General features: G+C 38.2%; 3 protein-coding genes and 1 non-coding gene across 5 annotated transcripts; 3 read left to right on the top strand and 1 right to left on the bottom strand.

Annotated features, from left to right (window-relative positions):
- Positions 1 to 586: 586 nt before the first annotated feature.
- On the top strand, positions 587 to 2,702 carry LOC101311691. The gene is made up of 2 exons (XR_185074.1): positions 587 to 1,045; positions 2,326 to 2,702. It is a non-coding gene; the product is annotated as an uncharacterized LOC101311691 (transcript).
- Positions 2,703 to 5,001: 2,299 nt separating this feature from the next.
- On the bottom strand, positions 5,002 to 5,764 carry LOC101311983 (60S ribosomal protein L12-like). The gene has a single exon (XM_004304381.1). The coding sequence runs from the start codon at positions 5,691 to 5,693 to the stop codon at positions 5,193 to 5,195; it is 501 nt and encodes a 166-aa protein (XP_004304429.1). The 5' UTR covers positions 5,694 to 5,764; the 3' UTR covers positions 5,002 to 5,192.
- A 6,681-nt stretch (positions 5,765 to 12,445) lies between these two features.
- Positions 12,446 to 14,542, top strand: LOC101312271. Its single transcript, XM_004304382.1, has 2 exons — positions 12,446 to 13,050; positions 14,418 to 14,542. The coding sequence occupies exon 1, from the start codon at positions 12,544 to 12,546 to the stop codon at positions 13,030 to 13,032; it is 489 nt and encodes a 162-aa protein (XP_004304430.1). The 5' UTR covers positions 12,446 to 12,543; the 3' UTR covers positions 13,033 to 13,050; positions 14,418 to 14,542.
- A 3,406-nt stretch (positions 14,543 to 17,948) lies between these two features.
- LOC101312560 lies at positions 17,949 to 20,284 on the top strand. 2 transcript variants are annotated; one of them, XM_004304384.1, is made up of 4 exons: positions 17,949 to 18,084; positions 18,531 to 18,642; positions 19,500 to 19,568; positions 19,877 to 20,284. In XM_004304384.1, exons 1-4 carry the CDS (start codon positions 17,954 to 17,956, stop codon positions 19,955 to 19,957), a joined length of 393 nt encoding a protein of 130 aa, XP_004304432.1. In that variant the 5' UTR covers positions 17,949 to 17,953; the 3' UTR covers positions 19,958 to 20,284. The 2 variants fall into 2 exon arrangements, with proteins under 2 accessions (XP_004304432.1, XP_004304431.1); XM_004304383.1 differs by lacking the exon at positions 17,949 to 18,084 and having other exon boundaries at positions 18,219 to 18,642.
- Positions 20,285 to 27,110: the final 6,826 nt, after the last annotated feature.

Consider the following 27,110-nt stretch of genomic DNA (forward strand, 5'->3'; position numbering starts at 1 on the left):
AAGGTTCAGGGGTTGGGCCGTTGGGGTAATAGTTATATCAGCGGATGGAAATGCACCAGAAATTGCAGAAAGTATCTACCACTAAAGTTTCAACTTTGAATCCACGTGAGGAACATGGGAAATGTGATAACAATTGTAACAGAGTGATCTATGATTACCGATTTTAACCTTATGGTGTGTTGAATCCAGTCAGCAAAGCAATATCCTAATTTGACAGACACGTATCGATGTTGATTTGACTGTCAAAGAATTTGTAATCGTTGATCATCAAGCAATCAATACTGGGTGAATCAGTAATAGACAGAGCTATGAAGAGACCAAGGGGGCATGGGAAATGTGATACCAATTGTAACAGAGTTTGATCTATGATTACCAATTTTAAGTCAGCAAAGCAATATTCCTAATTTGTACATACACATATCGATGTTGATTTGACCGTCGAAGAATTTGTTGTCATTGATCATCAAGCAATGCTTAGGGAATCACGGTAATGGACAGAGCTATGAAGAGATGAAGAGTGACATCCCTCCCCATCGTTAGTCTGATTTGTTGTAGTTAAAAGCAATAATCATGTTATTAGATACTTATTCAAGCGCAAACAAAAAACTCTAAAGGTGAAAGCAGCTGCACCAAACACTCGACCCTCGTTGAGGATCTAATCTTCAACCCCTCATGTCTCCTCTTCACCATGTCCTCCCTCCTTCATTGATGATGTTACCAAATCCTTCGCGACATCGTTGGCTCTTACTAGTCTGGATGTCATTGATCTCTCAAAGTTTTAAAAAAGCTCTCAACAAAAGAAAACACTGCAATAATCCTTTCTCTTTGCAAAGCCGTTGTGCACCTCCTCTATGATTGTTGCCGACCTACGGCGTTTCTTCAAAAGGTCTTGAACCCTAGAGAAGAATTTTCAGGTGCATCAGCGATCACCGGAACTGTTTACCATTGATTTGATCGCAACAATGTGCTCCCAGGAGGACCATGGTGGTATGACAAGGCACCAATTTTTCTTCAGATATATGATGGTATCACTCCGATCGAGCAGGTAAAAATGATCTCTCTTTTTTTTTGGGTGAATATTACAAAGATCCCTCCTCGCTTTGAAGAACCGGATTGGATGTGTTATGTTGCATCAGTTGTTGGTACGTTTAAGTGCCCAGATGACAAACTCTTTGATGCTACTGGTGAAATTAGGGTCATGTAGAATATGAACTCTCTGCATCCTTTTATCCGTAAAAGACTCTTCATTTAAGAAAAGAACCGTCATGGATCGCAAAACAGAATGAAACAGAAACCCAATCCATTTTGACAGAATAAAACAGAAAAGTAAAAATTTCCAAGAAAATTAAAATTTGCGAGAAATATGTTTGTAAATTGGAACTAAACCTTCATGCTAGATAACAGAAAATGAATCGATTTTTTATGGATACAAATTTCATTTTTTTTGACATGAAAATCATATTGCAAGTGCATATATAGTTTCTACATGATACCTCGCCATAAATGCATAAAGAAGAGCAATGATTTATTATCTGTCAATATTTGCAAACACATCAGAATAGAACCTTAAATAGGATATTGGAGCAAATTAAATAGAAATCATTTTAACTTTGTTTTAAAATGTAGTCATTGTACAGGACTGCATTCGTAATGTAATGTCTAACCCTTTTTTTTTTGGTCATGAAATCTGGATTCTGTTTGTATTAATCTGATCTGTTTGTGTTGATAAATTTTTTGTGTTACTTGATCAGTCTTACTGAGCACAATCCATTTCCAATTTCAACAGCCTCAAAATCCTGAAATTGTAAACAAACTTACGGTTTAATGTCTGCAACCTATACCTGAACTCATTTACACCTTTAACTTAAATCAGAACTCTAAACTTGTTGACGTCAGAGAAGATACCTCAACTTTCTATTACAATGAATTAAGCAAAAATAGAAACAAAAGGACATTGTATCTTTACCAAATTGAAACTCAATGCTTCACCTCAATTAATTCAACACTTGTAAGAAAGTGGGAAGCAATTTCTGTTTATTCCATTGACAAAAGAGGTAAAATCCAACAACATCAAGAACGACAAATTTTCTTGATTTAGAGTGAAACTTTCTTTGTTATACATCTACTTACTGACGGCCTAATGATATCCTTCAGAGGAAAATCATATCAAAAACAAAACAGAAGCTCAATCCCTTTCAACAACCTTCTACACTATCACTGAAAAACTTAAAAGTTGACACAAACTTGAAGTTTTTAAACTTTAGACAGAAGGAAAATAAAATATCAATTGGCGCCGGACTTCTGATCATGGTCTTCTGCCTCCAGCTCCCACTCTTCAGTAATCGTCTCCAGTTCAGGAGAAGCCGACGTCTTGTTGGGACGTATCAGAAGGGCAGGCGCTACTTCAATCCAAGAAACCAAGAATCTCATCCTCTCTGCCATTGCAATCGAACAATCAAATCCCTTGTTAACTGCTCTCCCCGGCTTCAAAAGTAATGAAACGAGCAACTCTGTATTCTTCGCTCTCAGCTAATGAAGGAACTCAAAGGAAGCAACGATGAGGAAAGAAGCACTAGCTTCTTGAGTCTAAAGAGAAGGGATGTCTGAAATGGTGGCCTGGGAATCGGAAGCAAATTGATTTGGTGATTTCTCTTGTTGGTGAAGATTGTTATTTATAAAGGCTTAGTAACTATGCTGTCGGTGAGAACTGACAAGTGTGAAGGAAACTACGCCATAAGGGTAGCCATCACCTACAGTTGCCAAGCATGCGAAGAACATGAGAGAAATGTGAAAAGCAATTCTGCACATTTTGTCTTTGGCATGATTGCATGTATAGTAATTTTTCGTATTAAACGCTAATAAATTACTTAGTCACGTTCCAAATTGAAATAAAGTTGAATGACTCTGCATTCAGAAGGGTTGATGAAGTTGATAGTTGATGAAGATGGTTTAGCAAGAGGATTAGTAAAGATGTAACTGGTTGGGAAAATTGTCTAGGACGAACAATCATCTGGTACTCATTTATCGTAAATCTATTTACAGATATCGACACAGAAACTAATTACAAATTTACAATGAAGTGATAAATTCATCGGAAGAACTTCCAATTCATCTGTTAAAAGCGCTCAACTGAAGCCTGCATCCATCTGTGAACCACGGCAATTCCCTTTCATACGAAACGGAGGCTTTCGAGATGAATCCATCCAAACAGTCTTTAAGAATGTGCATCAGATCCATATTCGAAGATGGCAAGAAGGCCATTTGAAAATCTATGGCTCATCATCACATTCCTCAACACTTTCCTCAAGAATCGTCTCTAAACCAGGAATATTCGAAGTCTTTTGTGGGTAAGTAAAAGGGGCTGGAGCAACCTCCATCCATGCATCCAGATTTCTAATGTCCTTTGCCATTGAAGCAATATAAAAGTTGAAAAACAAGTTACGAATTCTGACCCCAAACGAGTTCGGAAACTGAGGCCTCGGACTCTCTTCCCCCTTAGAAACAAGAAAGAAGAGAGATCAACAGGGTTTCTTTTGTGTCTATTGTAAGAGAACACAAGGTAATCCCTACATCGGTAGAAATGTGGAGGCCTTTATATAGTAGAGAAGGGTAGGTCAGAATGGGACATTACCTAAAAAGAGACTTTGGGAGACTATTGGCAATCCGCAACCCTTGTACCTGAATATAGGCCCAACATTCCCAATTCCTTTGCAACAGGTATAGGCCACAGAATGAAGATGAAACGTGCAAGGAATGCAAGAAGCCTCCACATTTCTGTGCCAAGAAAGACAGCTTCTAGAAAGTGCAAAACCCATTGAACATTACCTCACATTTCTGGCGCCAAATTTATCATATTTATTTTCTACCTCTAGCTTCTGTGCCAAGGAAGACAGCTTCTGGAAAGTGCAAAACCCATTGAACATCACCTCACATTTCTGGCGCCAAATTTATCATATTCATTTTCTACCTCTAACTTCTGTGCCAAGAAGGAAAGCTTCTAGAAAGTGCAAAACCTATGGAACATCACCTCACCCGCCGCTACAGTTTATAACCATTGCATACCATGGATATGTATACAGTATATCTAAGAATCATCTGGCAATTGGCAACTCTGACAAAGCATAATGGATAGCAGTGAAGTGTTCTAAAAGCCTACAATCATTTCACAAAACTATGGCTTAGGATGGCACAAGAAACACTTAAAGCTCTAACAGTCAATTTAGGATCACAACTATCCAGCATATCAAAGTCTCAACTCCAATGTATCCAGCAACAAAAAAGATTATTCACTTTGCTTCTGCCATTTGTTGCAACTAACTACAACTCGGATTAGTAATAAATGAGTCCATCATAGCCAGGAAGACGCAATTGATGCCCTACTTACCACATAACAGAGGAAAACAAATGAAGCACAATACCACTCCATCATAGCCAGGAAGACGCAATTGATGCCCTACTTACCACATAACAGAGGAAAACAAATGAAGCACAATACCACTGAGCATATAAAACCCCCCTATCAGTTGACTCAATAAAAAAAGGTGCTAGTTTTCTAGGATACCAACTTGTTAATTCACATGTCTTATTAGCTCCAAGCCTGAGATTCAGACACAACTCGTGTTTAGAGATAAACAAACTACGACTCAAATTCACTTCTTTGTGAATCCATGTTGTCAGACTCCAATCTCCCCTTATTGCTTCACCTCTAATTTCCCTAATCCCCTCAACCACCTAGTTCCTAGAATAATGGTACCCAACTACGAAATAAACAAGAGAAGCACATAACACCATCCAAACACTAGAACCAAATTGTATTGGCATACCAAAGTCACTAAACAAACACTAATCACTCTCAACCAAACAAACACTAATCACTCTCAACCAAACAAACACTAATCACTCTCAACCACCAAGTGTGAAACAAATAATATAGCATCATCAACCACCTAAGCCAAGCCCCCCCAAAACATTAGTTAAACAAATCAATAAACACAACTCATGTGCCATGTGCATAAGCAAATGCAGTTCAGATTAAACATAAAAATGTACTGTTGAAACATCATTTCCAGCCAAATCCAAACATTCGCTCTAAAAAAGCTACATTTGCTATTAGATTCAATAACACAAAACCAAGCACACATTAATCTTCATAAATACCAAAACTGGCCTCAATACCAAACTTAAAAACGACCTCAGTCCAGAGGAACCTCAACGTCTCCGTCGGTGATCTCCTGCTGCAAGTCCTTGGGGTCCTTCCCATCCACAGTACACCCAACCGAAACACAAGTCCCGAGGATCTCCTTCACAGTGCCGCTCAGGTCCTTCGCCATAGACCTGTTCTTCATGATCTTCGCGATCTCGATCACATCATCAAGGCTGATGTTGCCGGTGTGCTTGATGTTCTTTGTCTTCTTCCGGTCGCGCTCGGGCTCCTTGAGGGCCTTGATGACCAGAGCAGCGGCGGAAGGGACGACGGAGACCTTGGCCTGACGGTTCTGGACGGTGAGCTTGACGGTGACGCGGAGGCCCTTCCAGTCCTTGGCGGTCTCCTTGGCGATGTCTTCTCCGATCTTCTTGGGGGAGAGACCGAGAGGACCGATCTTGGGAGCGAGGGAACTGGCGGCGCCGACCTCGCCTCCGGTGACGCGGACGTAGACCTCGACGACCTGGGAAGGGTCGAACTTGGGAGGCATGGCTGGAGAGGCTGTGAGGAGATTAGGGTTTTGGAGGAGGGAGGGAGACGAAGAGAGGCAGAGTGCGTTTGCGAGCTGGGTTTATTAAGGGGTTCATATAGGGATCTCTAGGGTTTTGTAAATTAGGAAATGACTGATATGTCCGTGACTTTGTGGGCGGCCTTTTTCTTTATGGGCTCTTGTCTTGTGATTTTTTGTGCCTCTATAATAACCGTTAGCACAGATTAAACTGTATGAGCCCAACACATCCTCACGTGTCAAAGCAGGCCTATTCTCTTTTGAGAAATTTTATTAGCACATTCCTAATTACTAAATACACATATCATACTTAATACACCACCTATTAACTTTATTATTTTAACATTTAATTAGATACATATATCCAAATTTTCTATAATACCCTCATTTAAAATACACAACTCATTTACTAACACATATTTTCTAGATCTGCTACTCAATTTATTAAAAAAAATTCACATTAGTGAGATCTCTTGTGTCACCAGGGCACCGATTTTTCTTGAGATCTCTCTCATTGAGTTAGATCAATGACAAGCAAACTAGAAGATTATATATATAATTATATATAGCACCATCTCAAGTTCTAGTTTGGTGTTCAAACGTAAATGTTTTTGAATGACGTAACATGTGTGAACAGTATACAAAAATTTCCAACTTCAATTTGTACTGTCTAATCAAACAACAAACCTTATAATCTAAATTTTCTAGTAGATCAATTTTAATCAAAGATAGAGAAGTTATACCTCGCTTAAGGGTTGAGAAATACCACTGAAATCAATTACGTTGTCTTTAGTTTTTACTTGAAACTATGGTTGTCACTAGCTATTTCTTATTAAAGCTTGGTATCTTCACATATGTTGTTTTCGTACAGGTTTCTTTGCTTTAAAAAAAAAAAAACTTTAACGCTCCTACTCTCTCTCTCTCTCTCTAAAAAATCTAGCGGATGCCGCCGCTGTCTTGGTTAGGGCCTGTCCGGCCTCGCCTCGACGTTGGCGATGGCCTATGGCCTAGCCGGCGCATGACCGGTGCGGCCGGACGGGTAGTCTGGTGTAGGGGCGAAACTCATATCCGATGGCTGGGCTTGATAGGTGGGTGTGTCCTCTCTCGGTTGGTGAGTGTCTCTGCAACACGGTGACAAGTTAGGGCTGAAGCACGACTGGATCTTTGCAGGGATGATGCGGCATGGACTGTTGAATGCAAGAGATGGGCGAGCCGGATCTGGTGGCTGATCGGAGGAGATCGAAGACCGGTTGGTTGGTTCAAAGGTTTGAATGAGGGGTTGAGGGTGGTTAATTGTCTTCGAGTTCTTGTGCATGGATCCATTCCGCATATGGTTGAAAGGTTGTCCAAGATGGTACAGATCGGTCATCCAAGAGTGGACGACGACGGTGCCTTGGTGACCCGACACCAGTGGAGGAGCGACGGGTTTGGCGATGGTGAGGAGCAGAGGTGACTTTGGGCCGGGAGGGCTAGAAGCGGCCCACACACTGGTTTGGCTCATTAGACCTGTAGTTTTCCTGAGGGTCCGTTATGGGCTGGATGTGAGTGTTGGGCCCCATGTTTGGGCCTTGTTTTTGTTATGTTATTTTCAGTTGTTATGTTGTTTTGTTGGTTAGTTATGTCACGTCTTAAGCGTGTAATAAGTTCTTGCATTAGTTGTGTAGGACCAGTCGGGCTTAATGCCTGTTTGTGCACTCTTAGTGCCTTGTCTGCCCTAGGTAGGCGACAAGTTCTTTGTTTTGTCAAATGGTCGTTTCCATCTAGTGGCAGGGTGAAGCTAAGTGTCGTTGGATTTATCCTCCGGCGGCAACATAGTAGGAAAGCTGTGATTGTGGTAATTACGCTTCGCAATAGTCGAGTTAACTTTCGGTTATGTCACCACTATGTTAAAACAAATAGAGTAGCCAATAGAGCACTCTTTGTTAGTCGGTGTCTAGTTGAGTACATGTTTGTAGAGACAGCTGATATTAGTTCAGGTCTTTGTAAGAAGGGGTTTAGGCTCAATGTCCCCCCTTTTGTATTCGACAGTTTCATTAATCAAAGCTTGGGGGCAGCCGCACCAGCCCTTTATTTCAAAAAAAAAAAGTTTCTTTACTTTTAATATAAATGTCTCTTTTGGTAATTTTATGTACCTACAAAGTTTTATCTAATTTGTATAAAAGAATGATATGTATCTAACATTTTAGAGATATGTTAATAAAATTTCTGTTCTCTTTTTCAAAAAAAAAAAAGGACTGTTCTTAGGTTGGGCTTATTAGGCGCTCGCTATGAAAAAAATACACCAATTTTGTGACTCAAGATACGTTCTCGTAGCCAACATCACATCATACATTAAAATTGCTAAACCCTAAGTATGGGCAGCTCATCGACACATTGACAACAAGAAAATATAAGAATCAAATAAAGTTAGTCTAATCTAAATAATATAAAACAATAGAATTAGCTACGCCTGAATTGGTTAACGATTTAAGTATGTATTGTAGTCTAGGCCATCCACGACAATGTTGGCCTCCAACGTGGTTAGTGCATGTTGCATGTACTCTGCAAGTGTGATCGAACAGTTTGTTGATGGACAGTGGTTCCGACTGAGATTGTGTTGAAGTGATGTTAGTCTGTCACCAAATGGTTCAAATCATATTATTAGATCTCTCTCACTCCGGATTGGAGGTGAAAGTTCAATAGTAGACCAATGAACGGTGATATTGGTTGGCCGAGGGGTTGGGTGGTGTTATCTTTCGATGGGATATGGGGGTCCTCTTTCACAATGTCATCTCCTATCAAGCAAGATTATATATTCTCCTATACAAACTCAATAATCGACGTGTTATATAAAAAATTAAAAATTAAAATTAATAGTCGACATTTGGACAATGTGTGTGCAACATGATTCTTTTTATGAAAATGAAATAAATATATAAAAGATGTACGTTAAAGATGAATTTGAGCAATAGGAAACAAACATCACTTTTAGCTTTAACAATTACAATAGGAAGAAATAGAAGCTAAAATAATCATCATCTTTCTATAATTTCATTAATTTCATTAATTGTCCGAACAAAACTGAAACGGTGCATTAAGACTTTAGTGCAAAGTGAGTGAGTCTCAATAATTACCTGTCAAATTACTTTACCAGTGCAATTGCTCTTCTAAGCTAACCAAGACTATACTTAAACTTTTTTTTTCGACTAAGACTAGAATTAAACTTACTAATACGTACATAGATGATAGATCGTCACTCAGTCCTGAACTGTGGATACTCTTCCAATCCTTACTCTTCCAAGCTAAGATCATCTTGTAAACTCCACGTCAAATCCACTCATTATTAGCTATTCATTTACAAAAAAAACTGACCAAATGAAACCAATTGTTCTTACTGATCTGATCAATAAGTCACTAATATAAACTAAGCTGCACCTTGATTCCACCAATGATCTTCATTGTTCGTATATATACTCTTCCCATTATCATAGATGAAACTAATCTCACTATTCAACCAGAAAAACAATACCAAATCGAGCGCCCGCTATTTTGGAATGTCGAATTTCTTCACACACGATAGCCATGTAATTAACAAATCAACGAGAAAGTTGTTTGGATAAAGTAACTATATATATATATAAGAATAAGAAGTTAAGAACCCTAGCTAACTTCCCAGACTTGAATTCCCAGTCCATGCACGCTTCCTCAACCGCAAACCAGAATCACAACTCCACGTGCAATCCTATACAATATGATCCATCATGCCTAACTTCCATAAACAATCACATATAAATAAGATGGTCGATTATGATCATGTAGAATATTATTGTTTTGGAGCTTCATTATTTGGGGCAAACCAATATTTGTAGGGTTAACTAATCACTTTGCTCTTTTAGGGTTCTTAATACGAATTTATAAAATTTTGGATGCTTAGCTTTTTGGAAGATTTAGCTAAGTGACACAGTGGTTTTGTATTATTGTTCATGGCGATTAGTGTGCTGATTGGGACCATATCTTCGTAGTTAAATACAATTTGTAGACCAAATCTCTTGCAAAGAGATGAAACGGATCATGTGGTGGTTTAAGAAAGATTGCCAAGGCTATATGATAATTGGAATGCTCAATTTTATATTTTCGTCATCATTTCTTGGGATCCAAACATAGTTAGACTGTTAGAGGAAGCATTCGTATGGTTTGTTGGTTAATTGCTATCTTATAGTTAACCCCATCCAATGATTTGCCAAATGAAACAAAGTAACTGACCAATATGAAGATACGTGATCTTGCAACGGGAAGATCGATCACTATCAACATATGTATTATGTAGTAGACGAGTACGTTTGCAAGAAGATGCATTATTGTGTAGTGTTTTGTGAAATGATGGACTATGTACTTGTTCGTTCTCCATTTCAAACAAAAGCGTACGAGTTTCTACATTATTGGTGTTGTGAAACTAAAGTTTCACTTTAAATCTCCATATACGTATATACGGTACAAATAATTGAGTTACTATCTATGATTCTATGAAAAAGATACACTAGCTAGATATCAAATCAAAAACTTTTTTTAAAAAATGTGTCGTTTCTTACAAACGCATATGATTTACTTCATATACGAGTCTAACAGCTATAAATGTATATGTCGTTTATTTATCAGAAATGTGTTGTATCTTTCAGAATCTAGCTAGCCAGATTCACTCATCATACTGCGAAATTCTCGAACCAAGCACAATCATCACCGGTAATTCGGTAAACCAGGTAAAATACCCCAAAGGTGGAAACAAAATATTTTGGGAATTTAAATAATTTCAATGAAATAAAAGAAATTAAAGTAAAAAAAAAAAAAGGTTGTGTATCATAAATTCACAGTTGTCACCTCAAACCCCATCACATTTGTCTCGCCAAAAAAAAAAAAAAAAACCCCATCACATTTGTCGTCTTGCGCGCCGGTCGTACAATACTCTGCTGAGCCTACAGCTGATAATTGTCCTTCCCCTATTTCGCGACAAACGAGGCCTCTTTTCACCAATAAGGGAAAGCTTCGGTACACATGACGTGTCACGATATGGACACCCTGATCTTTTTCCACGACGGGTGATATGGGCCTGCGGGGCCCACCTCTAAGAGGCGGAAAAAAGCCGAGAGCGGGGGTGTCATCATGGGCTCGATCTCTGGGCTCAATCAATGAGTTCCTCTCGAGTGGTTGAAATGTTTGATCAAACAGGACGATGGTTGGTCCACGTGTCGTTTCATCTATCTTTTGGTTAAATTCGTCCATATCTGCCTACCTTGGGTTTATTACACGTACTGATAATTAATGGGCCTTTTGTCTTGAAATTACCTGTCAGCTTTTTTATCATATAAATGATAAAAATGCGTGACACGTATTTGTCCTATGTGTCATTTAGAATGTGATTAAGGTTTCTCTCCCACCCCCTTAAAAATTGCTGCTAGCTATTTCTAATGTGTGACACGTATTTATCGTATGTGTCGTTTCTATGTGATTAACAAGGTTTCAAAGTTTCTGCTAGTTACATGATCTTGCCCTTTTCTTTTCGATGAAGAAAACTAAAGTACATGATCTTGCCTTCGTAATTGTTCCCGCGACATGACACATAAGTTTAAGAATCAAAATTTTCACCTGAAAAAACAATTTTCTTTTTCTCTTACTATACGTTTTTTGTACCAAGTGATACAAACACCACAAATCCACATCCTTAATTGGATCAAACAATACTTCTCATGTCAATTTCGTATGTCTTAACACTCCTAACAGAAATGATATTACCATGTACGAATAAGATATTAAAAAGAGTGAGCTAAAATGTATTTCCTTACATTGATTTTTGACTCTTAAATGTGTGATCCATCAAGGGTTAATGACACTTAATTTGTTAGTTCACCTCAACGGAGTAAGATAGGGAGCGTATCGGCCATTATTATTAACTTTGATTACCAATTGACCACGACTAGATTATTTGAAATTCTTCGTAATAGCACAAAATGTCCAATTTGTATGATTGGCTAACAAAAACCCGATGGATAAGATATAAAGATCATATATTTTATGTGCTTAGATTTCTGATTAAGTTCACTAGTCATCGGTCAATAATTTAAATAGCATCAAAGAAGATAATTTTTTTTAACTTCAAATCTTATTGATTTAATATGAAGTACGAGCATTGTTATGAAGTTTAACTAAATTTAGTGCATTAGCTTTTTTCTTTAATGACTCTTTAGAATTTGGATAAGATCTAGTTACAAACAAATCCTTTCATTGTAGATGTAATATTAATGTTGATAGCCTTTTTGTTTACGTAGTCTTTATAAATTATCACTGATGTTTGCGTGACTTAAACGTAGATTTCACGTGTACAACGACTGATGATTTGTCGCAAAAACAACCATAACCGAGAACGCAAAGAACTTGATAGATCTAGAAAGTGTGACAAGTGTGTAAGTGTGCTCTTTCCTTCTTCTTTTTGCTTCAAATTTTCTTATCCAAAACTCAATCGTGATTAAGAAGTCAAATCCAGTCTCTCACCCTTTCTAGACATTAACTTAATTAGAAGCATCAACACCAATACACCATCATCGAGTATCCCATACGAAGCCGGATGAGGACACCCACACCGCATCACCACCACCCTGCTTGTCTTTTCCTACCTTAAATGTTCGTACGAAGATTAGAAGAAGGAGCTTATCCATTTCCTCTTATTATAAAACGCAGAGCAATCAACGTTTTGGGTCATCAGAATTTTTCACATACACTCCACCAAAAACCAAAAAGAAAGTCCAACTCTTCCCACCAGTTCAAGCCAAACAACCCCCCATTCCCTCTCTTCAATCCATCAATGGCGTCCAGGATGACCAGCTTCCACTCCAAGCCCAACTACCTCTTCCCCTCCCACAACCCAATTCGCAACTCCGACGGAGTCTTCGAGTTCGACGACTCCGAGCTGTGGGTGAACCCCTCCAACGGTTCAAACCACCCTCCTGAGTCCAAGAAGCTGATGTCCACCATCCCCCGGGAGCCGAGGAGGAAGACGACGGCTGATCAGAAGGGCACTACCGCCGTGACGTCATCGTCGGTGCCGGTCAACATTCCGGACTGGTCAAAGATTCTGAAAGAGCAGAGGCAACAGAGAGACACGAGCGATGAAGATGTGAACGAGGACTACGAGGATGGTGACGCAGACGAGAGGCTTCCGCCTCATGAGTACTTGGCCAGGAACAGAGGAGCTTCGTTTTCTGTGCACGAAGGTGTTGGGAGGACTCTGAAGGGGAGGGACTTGAGGCGCGTGAGGAATGCGATTTGGAAGCAGGTTGGGTTCGAAGACTGATCATCAAAACAGAGGAAGGTAACAAAACACAGAGACTTTGGGTTATTGGGGTAAATTTTTGTAGGGAGGTGAAAGAAAATTAAGACTAGGTCAATGACTATGATGATCTTCGGTGGGTGGTGTTGTAACTTTTAAATTTAACCTATCTATGCGGTCTGGTAATTATTTGTTTTTTTCATTTGGTTAATTTCTGAGTTTGAAGAGTTCTGGGTTTGTGTTGGGTGCCTGTGTTTTAAGAGAGGACCCTGATCGATCATGAATTATGTAAAACTCTGACAGCTTTGAGTTTGTAGTAACCAAGCCAACAATGTTAATGATCATTTTGGGTTGTGGAGATTATGATCGACATTTTCTGTTGTTTCTTTCCTTGTTTCGTCTTCTACCCCAGGTTGTCATTTTGGTGAGGATGATGATAAACAACATATATCATCATTACAGAAAAAGAAAACAAGAAAATGATAAAATGTTTATATGATCATTTGCAATGTTTTGAGGTCGATAAGTCGGTTTCTAATTTTTTTCATTAGGTATACAGTGAATAAAGACTGGTTTCGACTATCTTATAAAATTAAAGGTAATAGAGCGAGATTTTGTGCAAAATTACGTACGAAAGTTTAGGGTACGAAAGTTTCGTTAAGAACTTGGGTCACGTAACTTTGCTTCATCTGATATTATCCAACATGAGTGGCTTGTGTGAGTGTCTCACATGTTAAGTTTAAAACATAACATTGTATCAGGTTAAAATTTGAAATTTGATCATTCACAATGCATTGGATTTTATCAGCTATTCTGAAGTAAAATTACAGAAATCAGTTAATGACTTGAAGCATGATAAAAGCTAGAGGAAGATGGAGCTTGGTTAATGGTGGGTAGGGTTGGTAGGTAGAAAAGCTACATAGCAACAAGAAGAAACCTTGAAGTAGAATCGAAGCTCCTTGAGATGACAAATGTGGAAATCCCCTAATTAGTATTCCATGGGATAATAACCACTTGTTTTCAAACGGGTCGTTTTTAGTTAGTTTATTATCTTATTGTATGCTAAAAATAGGTCATAGAAAGTGTGTATTTTCTGGGCAAAGACTCGTAGGTTTGTGTTGCCATGACTCAACATAATGTCAACATACATATCTCAAATGACAAATGACTCCACAGAAATCAGATAGAAGACTAGGTAAAAATTGTATTTAAACATGCATGACCTATGACATGCTTGTACTCAATTGATTGTGTATATTTTTGTATGGTCATTTTCATCAAGCTACACGAGAAGGAGCTTTCTTGTACTTCTAATGAACACTTATGTATACATATGTACACATACATTGTACGTCATTAAGTCCTTAAAAAAATTAAAATAGTGTTCTAACAGCCCGATATTTATCTAGGCAGCGATTCTCGTGGATGTCTCTGGGTTTTGGTGGTCGTGGTTGCACGATCGGAGGACCTTGCTAGCGACGTCATATTGCTTCCAAGGGAGGCAAGAGGCGTGCGATGTTGGATTAGGGGATTTGGTTTAAGGGTAGCCTGAATCGGGAGGAGTGGTCCGGACAATGTCGGGGCGGAGGAGTCGAGGTGGAGGTGCATCACTGCGGTGTTCGACTACTGTGGTAGTTGTTGGTCTTGTCCAAATTACCTTGATGGATCTAGATTTATATATTTCTCTTTAGGCTGCCTCTCCAAGTTACTATCTATCGTGGGTTAGAGTTTTGACCTAACCCGTACCTATGTTTTTAGTTTTTCAAGTTACAATAATTTTCTTGTTGGGAAATTATGCAGAGTTGTGTGTTATATCTTTATCATCTCTAGAGTAGTATTGAAAAAGGGTTTACTGTCTACGCTACATTTACGTAATTGAGTATGTATGTATTTTCTATGTACCACTATCTCTTTGTCTTCATTATCGATGAAAATGGTTAAGTATGTGGTTTGAGACTTTAAGATGAATATATTTTGTCGCTTGGGGTATTGAAGAAAAAGTTCATTAGGAAGTGAAACGTATTTGAACATCGTTTGGGTTCTAAAAATAATATATATCCATATAACCAAACCGTATATCTTTAACTTGTACGCCTAATGCCTGAATGGCATGGAAACACAAACTTCTCAATGTCACTTTTCCAGATTTTGTTGGTCCTAGAGCCTCTGAAACTGGTATGACCGAGAACCCTAATGCTATTCTTATCGATCGCCAGTGTCTGATTACTGTCATCATCATCAAAAGTCATTAATGTAACAATACATATTGAGATCGTTTATACCGTGCTTACCATTGCTATCGAGGAGTATTTGCATCTCCTAGTTTCATATCCTCGACCGCTTTCTGTAGATTTGGTATATACATTATGTCCTTAACTCTTTATGTATTTTACGGTTTTATTAATTAAGAGGTTAAGAGCAGCCCTCACGAGCTTATTTTTAAGAAAAACAGTCGGTGCAAAACCTAAATAAATCTTTTATAGTTGTTTGCCATTACATTTTCTTGAAATCAAAAATTGCCAAATTCCCCAGGGTCCCGTGTTCACTATTTGTCAACCCTTGTCGACATCTCCTAAAAACAATCCAACTTTTCGCCATAGTTAAAACTTAAAAATGATATGTATTTGCTGGAAAGTGACAAACAGCTTATCCAAATTTAACCTTGACCAAATTTGGCAATCTAAATTGTTCTAGGCCATATCCGAAAAGGAAATGCAGTACAGACTAATTTAATATCAGCTGGGGTTATATCCAACGAAATTGAATAAATTTATAGCTAGCAGAGTTGCAGGTAGCAATGAATCACCGAAAACCAGAGGCGCTACTTGATTTGCTCTCCCCCTGTTTTGTAATTTCCAATTACCATTTGTTACTTTCTTCAATCCCACTTATTATTTTCTGTTGCGTAAAAAGGAATCAAACAATGACAGGCAAATTTCCTCACTTTAGCTTTCTTTCTTTCACTTCTTCATGATGGCTGATTAGAACTTCTGGGTTTCTTTTATGGTCATGAAATAAAGCTAGCAATTTGGTTGGTAGAACCAAGAAGAAACAAGAAAAGAAAAGAGGAGAGCTTATATGACTTGTGAAGTTATGTCTACTCAAAGATGTGATTGACATGGATGTATTGAAATTATGGGGTGTCAGGAATCAATTTACACAGTAAGATATTGTTTGTTTTGAGAGTCCGAGGTTGCCCAGTTTTGTTCATGAAATTCAACTTTAAAATGCGTATCACTGTGAAGATGTAAGTTGACACAAATATATATGAGATAAGGTAGTCTCCGATATCTGGTAGCGGCTCACACAGAACACTACAATGTGGGTGATGCTAGAGATATTTGTCAAAAACAAACAATGCTGAAAGCCTGAAAGGCTGAAACTAGTGAAGGTGCTGTTGGTAGTTTTGGGACCTTAGAATCATGCACAACTTTCTTTTTTGTTTGAGAGGCCCCTAAAGGCCTAAACAATACCTTAAAAACTCCTGTTAAAAAAAAAAAAATATGGAAATAGATGCTAAATGGGTAAATGCCCCAGAAGTAAGGGGTATTGTTATTTCTTCTAAGCTCAAACGTGTCCTAACCAGCATTAGGGTGAAGGGGATAGTCTTTGGATAAGATGCATATGCATATCGTTTATGATTTCTTTTTCATATCTGTGTCTAACCTTTTATGAGAAAGAGACGATTAGATCTTTGAGCTATTTTTCTTTTCTGTCTCAATGTTCTGTTTATATAGAAAGGGGATGTTTTTCTTCAGGTTATGAAGCTAGTCACAATGAGCTATGGTTCAACCAAGCTCTCTTGAATGTATTCTAAACCTATTTGAGAGGGACTGTAATCAACCTCAATGCTCCTATATATCTTTCATACAACTGAAAGTTAATAATACAGAAATAACTTTGTGAATTGGGAATTTTGCAAAAAGCTGTTTTTGTTCTCTGTATTGTACTTTAACATACTCATTTTCTTTTTTTATATTTATTTATTACAAGAGTTGATTCGTTTGAAAAACGGGTTGGGTCTCCCATTAGGGATGAGTGGTAATATTTCACTTATATTATTATTATTATTAGACTGAGTATATAGACATAGAGCCTAAACTTTGTAAACTAGTACACTCGTCGTCCATAAGCACATCTTGTATAACGTCAGGAGGGTCATTAACCCAAAACTCATCAAAACCGAATACACTAGTAAGGTGTGTTAATCTATGAGCAACATCATTTACTTAACGAAAAACATGCCTAAAAAATACGAACTTAAATGTTTGTAAACAAGACTTACAATCATCCATGATCACACCCATCTTAGACATGTCTTGCTTGAGTGAATTCATATACTTATAAGAGTATTTCTAAGGTAAGTATTTCCTCGAAAGAGAGGTGTTCATCATCTCCCTCCTCTCCGGTCACTTCTAACTTCATAAGCCTAAAAGTTGTCTGCTTAGTTTCTTCCTTTGAAAAAAAGGGGGATGCCATTCTTCTTGAAAATCAAAACGAGAAAAAGAATGGGGAGTTTGACTTGTATGGCATCATACTCCATTTGTTAATTGAAATTTTTGGATTTTTTTTAGTCTTTAGTTTCAAAGTCAACCTAATATCCTCACACCCATACAAACCATGGCAGCATAGTCCTTACTCCAAAGAAACCCAAACATGTATTCAAGCTAAACATGAGATGGGACGGAAGAAGAAGAAATATCGAACCCATATGTTCTTGATTCCTATCTCATTCATCCCTAGCCTATATGATAAGCTATGCTCACGGAACTAATCACTAATGGGACAGCAAAAACATAGGTGGGCTGAAAAGAAATGCCATAAAATTGTGGGCCGGGTATCCTGGTCTGTTTATGAGTTATCGGGGGCCCAGATTGGTACCCCGTTTGATTGTTTTTCAGCACAAAACCTTCCAGAAGGGACTCAATGGAGTCGAAGAGTCAAAATGAGGGGTGGTGGAGGAAACAAGAAAGTATTGTTGAGTTTTGTGATTTTGATGTTTCTGGGTATCGCGGTCTACTTCAGGCTTTGGACTATCGATTACAGAGTTTCGTCTGATGAAACCGAGCTCATAAGGTTTCCTATACCATCTTATATTTCTGTTCTTTCATTTGTGCTTTCATGGTTTATGTTTCTTTGGGTTATGTTAATGAATGAAGAATGAATGAACACCCTTTTTATATGGGCATTGTTTGAGCCTAGTTCTTAAACCCATTTCCATTTTAAGCTGTGGAAAATGAGAAAGACCTTAAAAATCCTTACTTTCTGGATTGGCTCATATGTTTACAATTTTGTGCTGAATGATTTTGGTGATCATGCCAGTAAGTTGAAGATTATTAAAAAATAATGCTGCTTCCGTGGAATAAAATGGGATTCTCACCGCTGGTTTGGGTTTGTGTAGCTTTGTTATCAAGGTTTATGATGTTATGGATTTTATTATATGTTGAGTTTCATTATTATGTCTACTGGGTTTCAAGAGTTTGTTACTCAATGCTGTATTTTTCTGTCTTAAAATCTTGTAGACGACAGTTTGACCTTGCGAATAGAGAAGCAATGGATGAATCAGCCGAGTGGAGGCTGAAATATGATGTAGAAGCAGAAAGATCTACCAAGTGTATGAACGAACTCAAACAGGTCTGCAGCTCTGCACCATATGTATTGTCCCTTTAGTTTTAGAACTCCTCTACATATTTTCACCAATCAGAGCTAAAAACATGTGTGAAGCATCGACTGTATGTTATCATGGTCTTATGCTAATCTCATTTGAGCTAAAACATACTGTGAGTTGGGAATTAATTCTCAGATGAACTGTTGATGGTTACTATTAATGCTTAGAATGATGAGTTGATAACCCCTAAGGATGATAATCTGTATTCTAACTCAAATTGATGGAAAGTGCATTAGAAACCAAATTATGGTTTCTGTTCTCTGATTCTCTATGTTATTGTGGTTTCTGGCCTACAGCTGTTGAACCGGTTTGGGCCAATCTTTGAGTAGAATGAATTCTTAATCAATTCATCAGTCTAATAACTTGATCTTCGAGTAAATTATTAGCATTTTCTTCTCTCTCTGGTGCACTGTGGTAAAACGGCTGGTTTGAAATCAAGTCTTGTAGATGGCTTCCATATACACTACTCACACCTGCCAAGTCAATAATTTTTTGGGCACATGTTTGGTCTAGTCACCGGTGAAATGATTTCTTCAAATGTCTCTTCATGTATTATATGCTGTAGAGTGGTCAAATTGATATGAATTCGTCACGTCACTAGTATCAATTTACTGTAAATACTCCTGTCTTTAGCTGTTGAGGGTGAGGGCATATACAGTCCTCTAAAGAATTTAATATGCTGGCATGTTTAAAGCAACAATTTATATGTTCAAATTTGGTGGTATCGTCTTTCAATTCTGTCCTTCACCCTCATGCCATAATTAGGTCTATTTTGTGCATGTCTTTTCATTGAGGACTGATTAAATATTTGGCTTCTTGACAGATAAAGGGATCTCTGGAGGAGGATGGAAATGCTACTAATATCAACCTGAAATTGGTGATGCAACAAAAGGTGACCTTTTCCTCTAGAACTTCACTCTTATTTCTCTTAGCACTTTCTTAATATAGATTCAGTTTTTGAAGCTATTGATAAACTAGGATCAGACTGGCTTGCAAATATTATCACAATCCTTTGTGCTACAAACATCTTAAATTATTCCCTATATGAAACCATTGTATTAACTACACACTTAGATGTTACATTAAGCTTTTATCTCTATCTTCTCCTTTGTCGGTTCTGATTGACAGTTGTGGCAAGAGTGTTAAAAAGTTTGTTTAAGAGTGAATCCTATGCTTTACTTATAAGTCCTGATATTCCAGGAAAATGTTGCCTTGGCTGAACAAATTGAAGCCTTGAAACAAGAGCTTGAGACTGAAAAGCTGAAGTGCCGGTTGCAATAGTATCTGATCATGATCAATATAGTGCAACTTCTATACACATCAAGAAACTATTTCCAGAGCTAGCACAATCTCCATTTTGCAAGGTTACTGCTTCCACTGGATATGGGAGAGGGAGAATATTTGGATTAGATTTCCTGGAAACTGAGTTGTCTTCATAAATATACAATGATTGATCTTGTTTTCTTTTTGTTCTTTTCCCCTCATCTTATCACGATAAATTAAGTCATAGTTTCGTGTAGTTCTAACTTTACTATGTAACTAATGCTTATTTGTGTAATAAATTATGTAAATCTCATATTTGATTAAGGGTAAAATGTATAGACAAAGAGATAGCAAGAGAATCATCATATTATTCATTGATATGATCCTTTTATATAGGGAATTACACAATACCAATATGGTATGGTAAGTATATGAATACATAGATCTAGTCTAATTACATATCCTATTGGCATATGGCATAAGGTCAATGCACACATAAAGAATATCTAGAAAGATACAGAATATCCTAGAACACTCCCCCTTGTGCCGCGCGTTGATATGCCGATGATGCTGATCTATTGCCTCGTAAAAAATCTCGTCAAGTCACAAAAACCCTATGGGAGGAAAACTGAACCTTGATCGTAGGAGAAAAAGAGTACAACGCACCTTTCACATTTGATAGTGATATGAATGTATGTGCTAGACTCCTCTTGAAGTTTGCACCTCCCCCTGATCTTTACATCAATCATAGGGCTTTTCCGGATTTTTACTAATCACGGAAGTTTCAACAACTTAGCATGTCAATGCTCTTTAACATGCCTTCAAATGTGGCATTGGGCAATGATTAACTAAATCATGCCGTATTGTCCTCAAATGATCTTTTACACTTAGATCTTGAGGAGAAGGCCGCTTGTGAACTCAAAACATAAGTTCGTGCAGGAAATCAGATTTCCGCGCAGCATGACCTTCAGTTACTAGAATAGTCGTAACTTCCTTTAGGAAATACATATGAACGAACCATAAATGGTTTTGGAAACTAGACTCATTTAGCTTTCCAACCGTATATTACACATGTTCTGGTTCGTCAGGAGCTATTCACAAAGTCCGGTCGAAATTAATTGTTTTGCCAAAATCAGATTCTCGGACAGATTCGTCCTACTTTACGAAAACGGTCATAACTCACTCAATATGATAGGTATGATCAAATGGTTGGTGTCTCTGGAAAGTAGACACATAGACCTTTCCAATGATACCAATTTCACCATTTTTCAGTGAGTGAGATTTCATGTAGGTCTCGTGGAAGTTGACCTACAAAACTTGGCAGATTCTGATTTCGCTTTTGATGTGTCTTTTAATATGTAGGGATAAAATAAACCTCAACCTTTCATACCATTAAGTATTGAAAAAGGAGTTACTGCCATTACATTGGCGTTGCGTGGGCGCATAGCTACACTTAGCTTTACAACTTTTTATAACGAATGAGATGTCAAGTTTTTCATATTGTGTTGAGTACATTGATGCGTCTTATTGTACTTAGATGAGAACTTCATCTCTTAACACATATTTGTCATCTTTCTTAGACAAAATAATGGATATCTCTTTAGAGTAAAAACTTTGACTAATCATGGGAGTATATGTAGGCCTCACTTTTGTTAGAGCGCCTAAGCCGATTGATGGAAAATCATCATCAATATAGTCATCGAGTGTTTTTTTGAGACCGTGTCTTCCTAAAATCTTTTTCATTCTAACTTCAGATGTTTGATATATATTGGCATCTCTTGATCCATCAAGAGTCATGTAAATCCGGAATGAACACGCAAAGGAATAATTCACCATATCCCTTTCAAATCAAGTAGAGTCCATGTGAGTTTCAATACTTTTAGCAAATGCGTGCTCCTGTGGTCTGGAGCAACTTGATTTGGATGAATGAAGTCCGTTTAAGATTTTCATGTATATCTCTGATCCCATAGAGATGTTATTATGACCACATTCATAGGCTGCATGTTCAATTATTCGGAAACTACCAAACTGACAAAGTAGTGGAGTTTAATGACATCCATTACAAGAGCATATCTCATCGTAGTCTATCTCAATGCGTGTTAATGAGAGACCTTGCGCCATAAGGTGAGTCTAAGCTCTTGTTCTCACTACGCTATCTAACAAAGGTATAGTTGATAAGGTTTAGCTTGCGGTGTCGACATCACCTACCCAACGACCTATCTCTTTGTTAATGCTGGATCACATCTTTCCATTAGGCCAATCAACTAAGTTGATATCCATCAACGAAAGGTGATTCGATAGTAGACTCATTATCCCACGTCCTCATGTACACTAGTGTAATACTTGTAGAGATCTCTATATGGATTGGATTTGACATTGAGGCGGTCCCCAACGATAATCAAAATTCAGACTTCATGAGACAGATTTGAGTATCACTGATCAATGGATCAAGTTGTGCCAAACTCGCTTTCTTCCTAGTGCGAGAAAGTATCGAACCTAAGGGCCTCCCTCCTTTTAGGGAGCCACACGGCCTTGTGACACTAATTTTGCCACTATATGGCGTCACCATATCACCATCTATGTTGATGGTGTCAAGACCAACTCCTTTTAGTTACGCAATGTCCTCTTGATAGGACATCAATCCTTGCAGACATATTTGCAGCATGTGATCTCGTCACTTTAACACTTTAAGCATTTGTGATCAAGATGAGACTTAGTGGGGACAAACCACGACAATTCACGTCGTTCCACTTGAATACTTGTGTTCTTATCTCCACCTAACGGCGGGAATATTGTCTCATCAAAGTGAAAATCCGCAATTTAGCGGTGAATGAGATTGTCTGACAAGGTTTCTACATATGCGGATTATAGGTGGAGGTTCATATCCAACCTAAATTTTTTCTTCATCTCAAATGACCTATCATTGTACGCAGTGGCAATGCGATTTGGTACCTAGAAATAACATTTAGCCGAGCTCAAGGATTGGAGATCCGTTTCAATCTTGTTTGAGCTCAACGATTGCAATCCTAATACACAGTCACGAGCTGTAATACAACAATATTCAATGATGGTGGGTCGTAGATGAATAGTAAAGCTGCATGCAAATATTGCATAGCCCCAAGACGCAATAAAAAGATTGGTGCGCATCAATATTGTTCGAGCGACAAACTAAAGTTGCTTGACCGTAGCCTCGGTGAGACCGTATTACGTGTGAACATGTGGTACATGACACTTCAACTTACATCCCGATAAACTGCCCGTAGAAGTATAAGCAGTAGATAATAGTGTAACACGTGACCAGTGTGTTAACACTGCAACCAACACCATAAAGTATAAAAAGGTGTCCGCAAGTTGGTTGTATCTATTTACATAGTTTGATGTAAGAATAGAATGTTTACTTTTGTGTTATTTAGCGTAGGAGGGTCTCACTCCTAATTTAGCTAAAGAATTGGCTTTCAAAACGAGCAATGAGCATTGCATGGGGCCAATGCGACATCGAGGGAAGGCCGGTGCACCTCAATTGCTTGAGGAATTGACCGGACGACCTCCAAGAAGTTGGAGTCGTGTTCGGGTGACGTCAATGTCCCCCGGGTCACCACCATGCTTCATGGTGATGTTAGATCTCGAATGTCTTCGTTTTGAGCAGAAGAATAGATGTCCATGAGAATTTCTCAAAATTTGGACCATTATATCTCTTCCAGGTTGACCAATTTGGTCAAACCAAAGCCTATATGAGTTGGTGTCCCAAATATCATGTTTGGCGACAACATGAGATTCGATATTCGAATCGTAGTGACATACAGTCCACTAGATTGACTCATGAATTTCTCCAAGATGCGCTTCAATCCGCATTCATGAGAAGGTATAGACAAAAGAATTCTTGTTTATTCTCACAATGTGTTTTCAAATGAAAACTATTAGCAGGAATGTCTTTAAAGCTCAATATGGTTCGATTGCCTCTCAATGCATAAAGGGTATCTGTGACTTTGATCATGGTGCCATGAGACATCAAGATTCAAGCTAAACCGCGTCCATGAATGACCGGTATGATTCAATCATTGTAGTTACAGAAGATTTACAAAGACACAAAATCCAAAGATAGTTGCTAGTTCCTTAGAATGTTGTGGATAGTTCCACTATCTGCAAAGCACTCAATGTCTCGATGAGACATATCTACAAGAAGGAGTAGATAAACGAGTTAATAGTTCCACTTGAACCATTTAGAAGGATTGAAAGATGCTACGAAAAGCTGTTATCCTGAGAGTGCATAAAAATTTCTGCGTAGAATGACCTTTGCGCACTAAAACAGCCATAACTTCTTCGTTAAAATAGATATGGACGAACCGTGAACAGTTCTGAAAACTATACTCGTAGAGCTTTCCAATGATATAAAGATCACTGTTTGGTTCGTCCGTAGCAGTTCACAAAGCTCAAACGAAGTTGACTGTCTAGAAGGGACAGATTGCTGTTTTTCACAAAATTGGCATGTGCGAAGCTGTGAAGCTTGCAGGTGGCGTGTAGGCTTTTGCCTTAGCCAAAAGTGACGTGTGTATGATCAAAACCAAGTCCTTTCAGTCGTTCTAAGGTCGTAAACTCCATGACTAGTTAGCAAAAGCTCCTTGACATAAACATAAACTAACCCAGAGGACATAGAGGATTCGATCATGATGATAATTTTTCGGTTTTGATAAGTCTTCAACGTCTTTTACAAGAAGGCAATTGGTTTAATAGCATAGGGGGATCCAAAATCAAAAGCTTTCGGTAACTCCAAGTCAGTATGACAAGACATATCCGTGGAGGGTCGGTAGTGCGAGGCACACTTGAAACCACTATCTCCTTAATTTCAGACAATTCTAAGACATCACACTGAGCTTGGATGAGCCTAGTTGAACAATTGATGATGGAAAATCAGCTAAAGGGTAGAAGACTTAACCGGAAACATGTTAGCGATCATTCTTAAGGATGCAAGGCCGTGCGTCATCTTCACTTGGAAGAGACCAAAACGGCACAATCTATCCATGTAGATTGTAAATATGCCATGCTTTTAAGAACGATGTAAAAATGTACATCTTATTTGTAAATCAATACGAACCATAAGAGGAGAATAATTTCATAACTTTGAAAAAATTCTCAAGGCATTCATTATTGCTAATGTGAGTACATCGAGGTCTCAAATAGACGAAGGACGTCGATACAACACCTTAATACATATAGCTTGAAACGAAAATCAATGCTTAGCCGATGACCTTAAAGTCATGGGTAGCTAGAGCAAGATCCGAATCTTTGAAATTCGCAATCATGAGTATGACGTTCTTGTCCTCATATTGATTTTCCATACCTTTTTGTATGCATTCACAATTTGAAGGAGCTTGATAATCTTGAACCAGTGATCCGAAGATCCACAACGGTTGCATTGTCATGAGCTGACGTGAGTAGTTTTGATAAAATGGTGTCTAGACCGGGAGTGTCGCTATTAGAGCCGGCGACACCTCCCCTTCTTTTCTAGACATCGGCACGACGTTTTCTACCGTTGCCATGACCCATATTGTTGTCCCCACATTAGGGGATAATCCCAAATAAGTTTATCACATTAGCGTATGTACAATTCCCGTTTGTATGATCAGAATCAAGTCTTGTTGGTAATTTCAAACCAACTTGGAGGACTTAGAGAACTTGATGATGATCGAATCCGCTAAAGAGTATGGATCATGATGCCACAAAAGATCATCGACAATATGCAGTCAATTAAGGTGGTAAGCAATCAACTTGACTAATAACTCAACAAGTAGAGTTATATGAACGTTTCGAGAAACGCTCCATGAGTGCATTCCATAGTACTTTGTGGTCATTACTTTTTGCACAGATTGTCATTGAAGGCTTTTGTTGATGTGGCGCTTCAAAGACTTTGAGCGCATGAGATGTGAAATCTCAGCATCTAGGCTTGTTAGCCTGGGGGTCAAAACATGTGGTTTAATCCTTTCCAATGAAAGGTTCCACAGATACCAAGCGAAGACTCGCCTTAGGCATCTAGTACGTTGAAACTCAAAGGAGCAGAACATTACATTGCTCTTGCATACAAAACCAAGTTTTTATGAGACTCGATAGAGGTCACAAATAATGCTTTTAATGGTTTGTTCTTTGGATTGATCACATACAATCTAGAAAAGCCACGAATTGATCAAACACAATTCAGAAAAAGGCCTCGGATTGATCAAACACAATCCGGTGATATGTCGGGGTTGATCATACACAACCCGGACAAGGAAACAAGAGTGATCAAACACACTTTTGACCCGGGAATAAAATTTCGGGATTTTTGGTACCTGCACAAACAAAATCCCAAGCATAGAATGGAGATGGAGAAGGGAGGAAACGATTTTATCCTCCCCGAGTTATTGAACTTGGAAAAGTTTAGGGTTTCAAAACATGCCTTTTGAAACTTCAAACGCTTTAAAAAGTCGAAAATTATAGTCGGAAGGAACCAAGAATCTTCGGCAGGCGGCGGCCAAGGGATTGGCGGCCGGTGATGTCGGACAGCGGCCGGGAAAACGGGCGGCGGCGGTAGTCGAATAGAGGAGCAGAAAAACACTTTGTAGGGTTTTGAAAAATAAATTGTGGGCTATTGGCTCTAGGGTTAGAACAAAGTGCATGATAACGTGATTAAGGGTAAAATGTATAGACAAAGAGATAGCAAGAGAATCATCATATTATTCATTGATAGGAGCCCTTTATATAGGGAATTACACAATACCAATATGGTATGGTAAGGATATGAATATATAGATCTAGTCTAACTACATATCTTATTGGTATAAGGCCAAAGCACACATAAAAAATATATGGAAAGATATAGAATATCCTAGAACAATATTTCATTTATTTTTTCAATTAAGTCATCATCTTACCACTTTGAGATATTGATCTCTCGTTGTGGAGATTCGGTATCGCATTCACTTTTCGGTACCGTGCATGATTTTGATTGATTTTTGTGCGGAAACAATATAGTTTTCACTTTGAAACTATGTTGCACGGATATGGCAACACGACACGGCGACATGGTAAAACTGAAAAATTGAGTTTTCGATACGGTTTGGACACGACAAATAGAATAATATATTTATGTATTTTTAATACATAAAAAATATACTAAAATATGAAATAAATTCATTAC

Source organism: Fragaria vesca, linkage group LG6 (assembly GCF_000184155.1).
Source record: "Fragaria vesca subsp. vesca linkage group LG6, FraVesHawaii_1.0, whole genome shotgun sequence".
In the NCBI taxonomy this organism is placed as follows: domain Eukaryota; kingdom Viridiplantae; phylum Streptophyta; class Magnoliopsida; order Rosales; family Rosaceae; genus Fragaria; species Fragaria vesca.

What these genes read in the sequence shown, in the direction of transcription:
- LOC101312560 (XM_004304383.1), top strand. Translation starts at nt 18,355, where the DNA reads ATGCTGCTTCCGTGGAATAAAATGGGATTCTCACCGCTGGTTTGGGTT. An exon ending in GTATGAACGAACTCAAACAG is followed by an intron (nt 18,643 to 19,499) that starts GTCTGCAGCTCT and finishes GCTTCTTGACAG; the next exon opens with ATAAAGGGATCTCTGGAGGA. An exon ending in AATTGGTGATGCAACAAAAG is followed by an intron (nt 19,569 to 19,876) that starts GTGACCTTTTCC and finishes CTGATATTCCAG; the next exon opens with GAAAATGTTGCCTTGGCTGA.
- LOC101312271 (XM_004304382.1), top strand. Translation starts at nt 12,544, where the DNA reads ATGGCGTCCAGGATGACCAGCTTCCACTCCAAGCCCAACTACCTCTTC.
- LOC101311983 (XM_004304381.1), bottom strand. Translation starts at nt 5,693, where the DNA reads ATGCCTCCCAAGTTCGACCCTTCCCAGGTCGTCGAGGTCTACGTCCGC.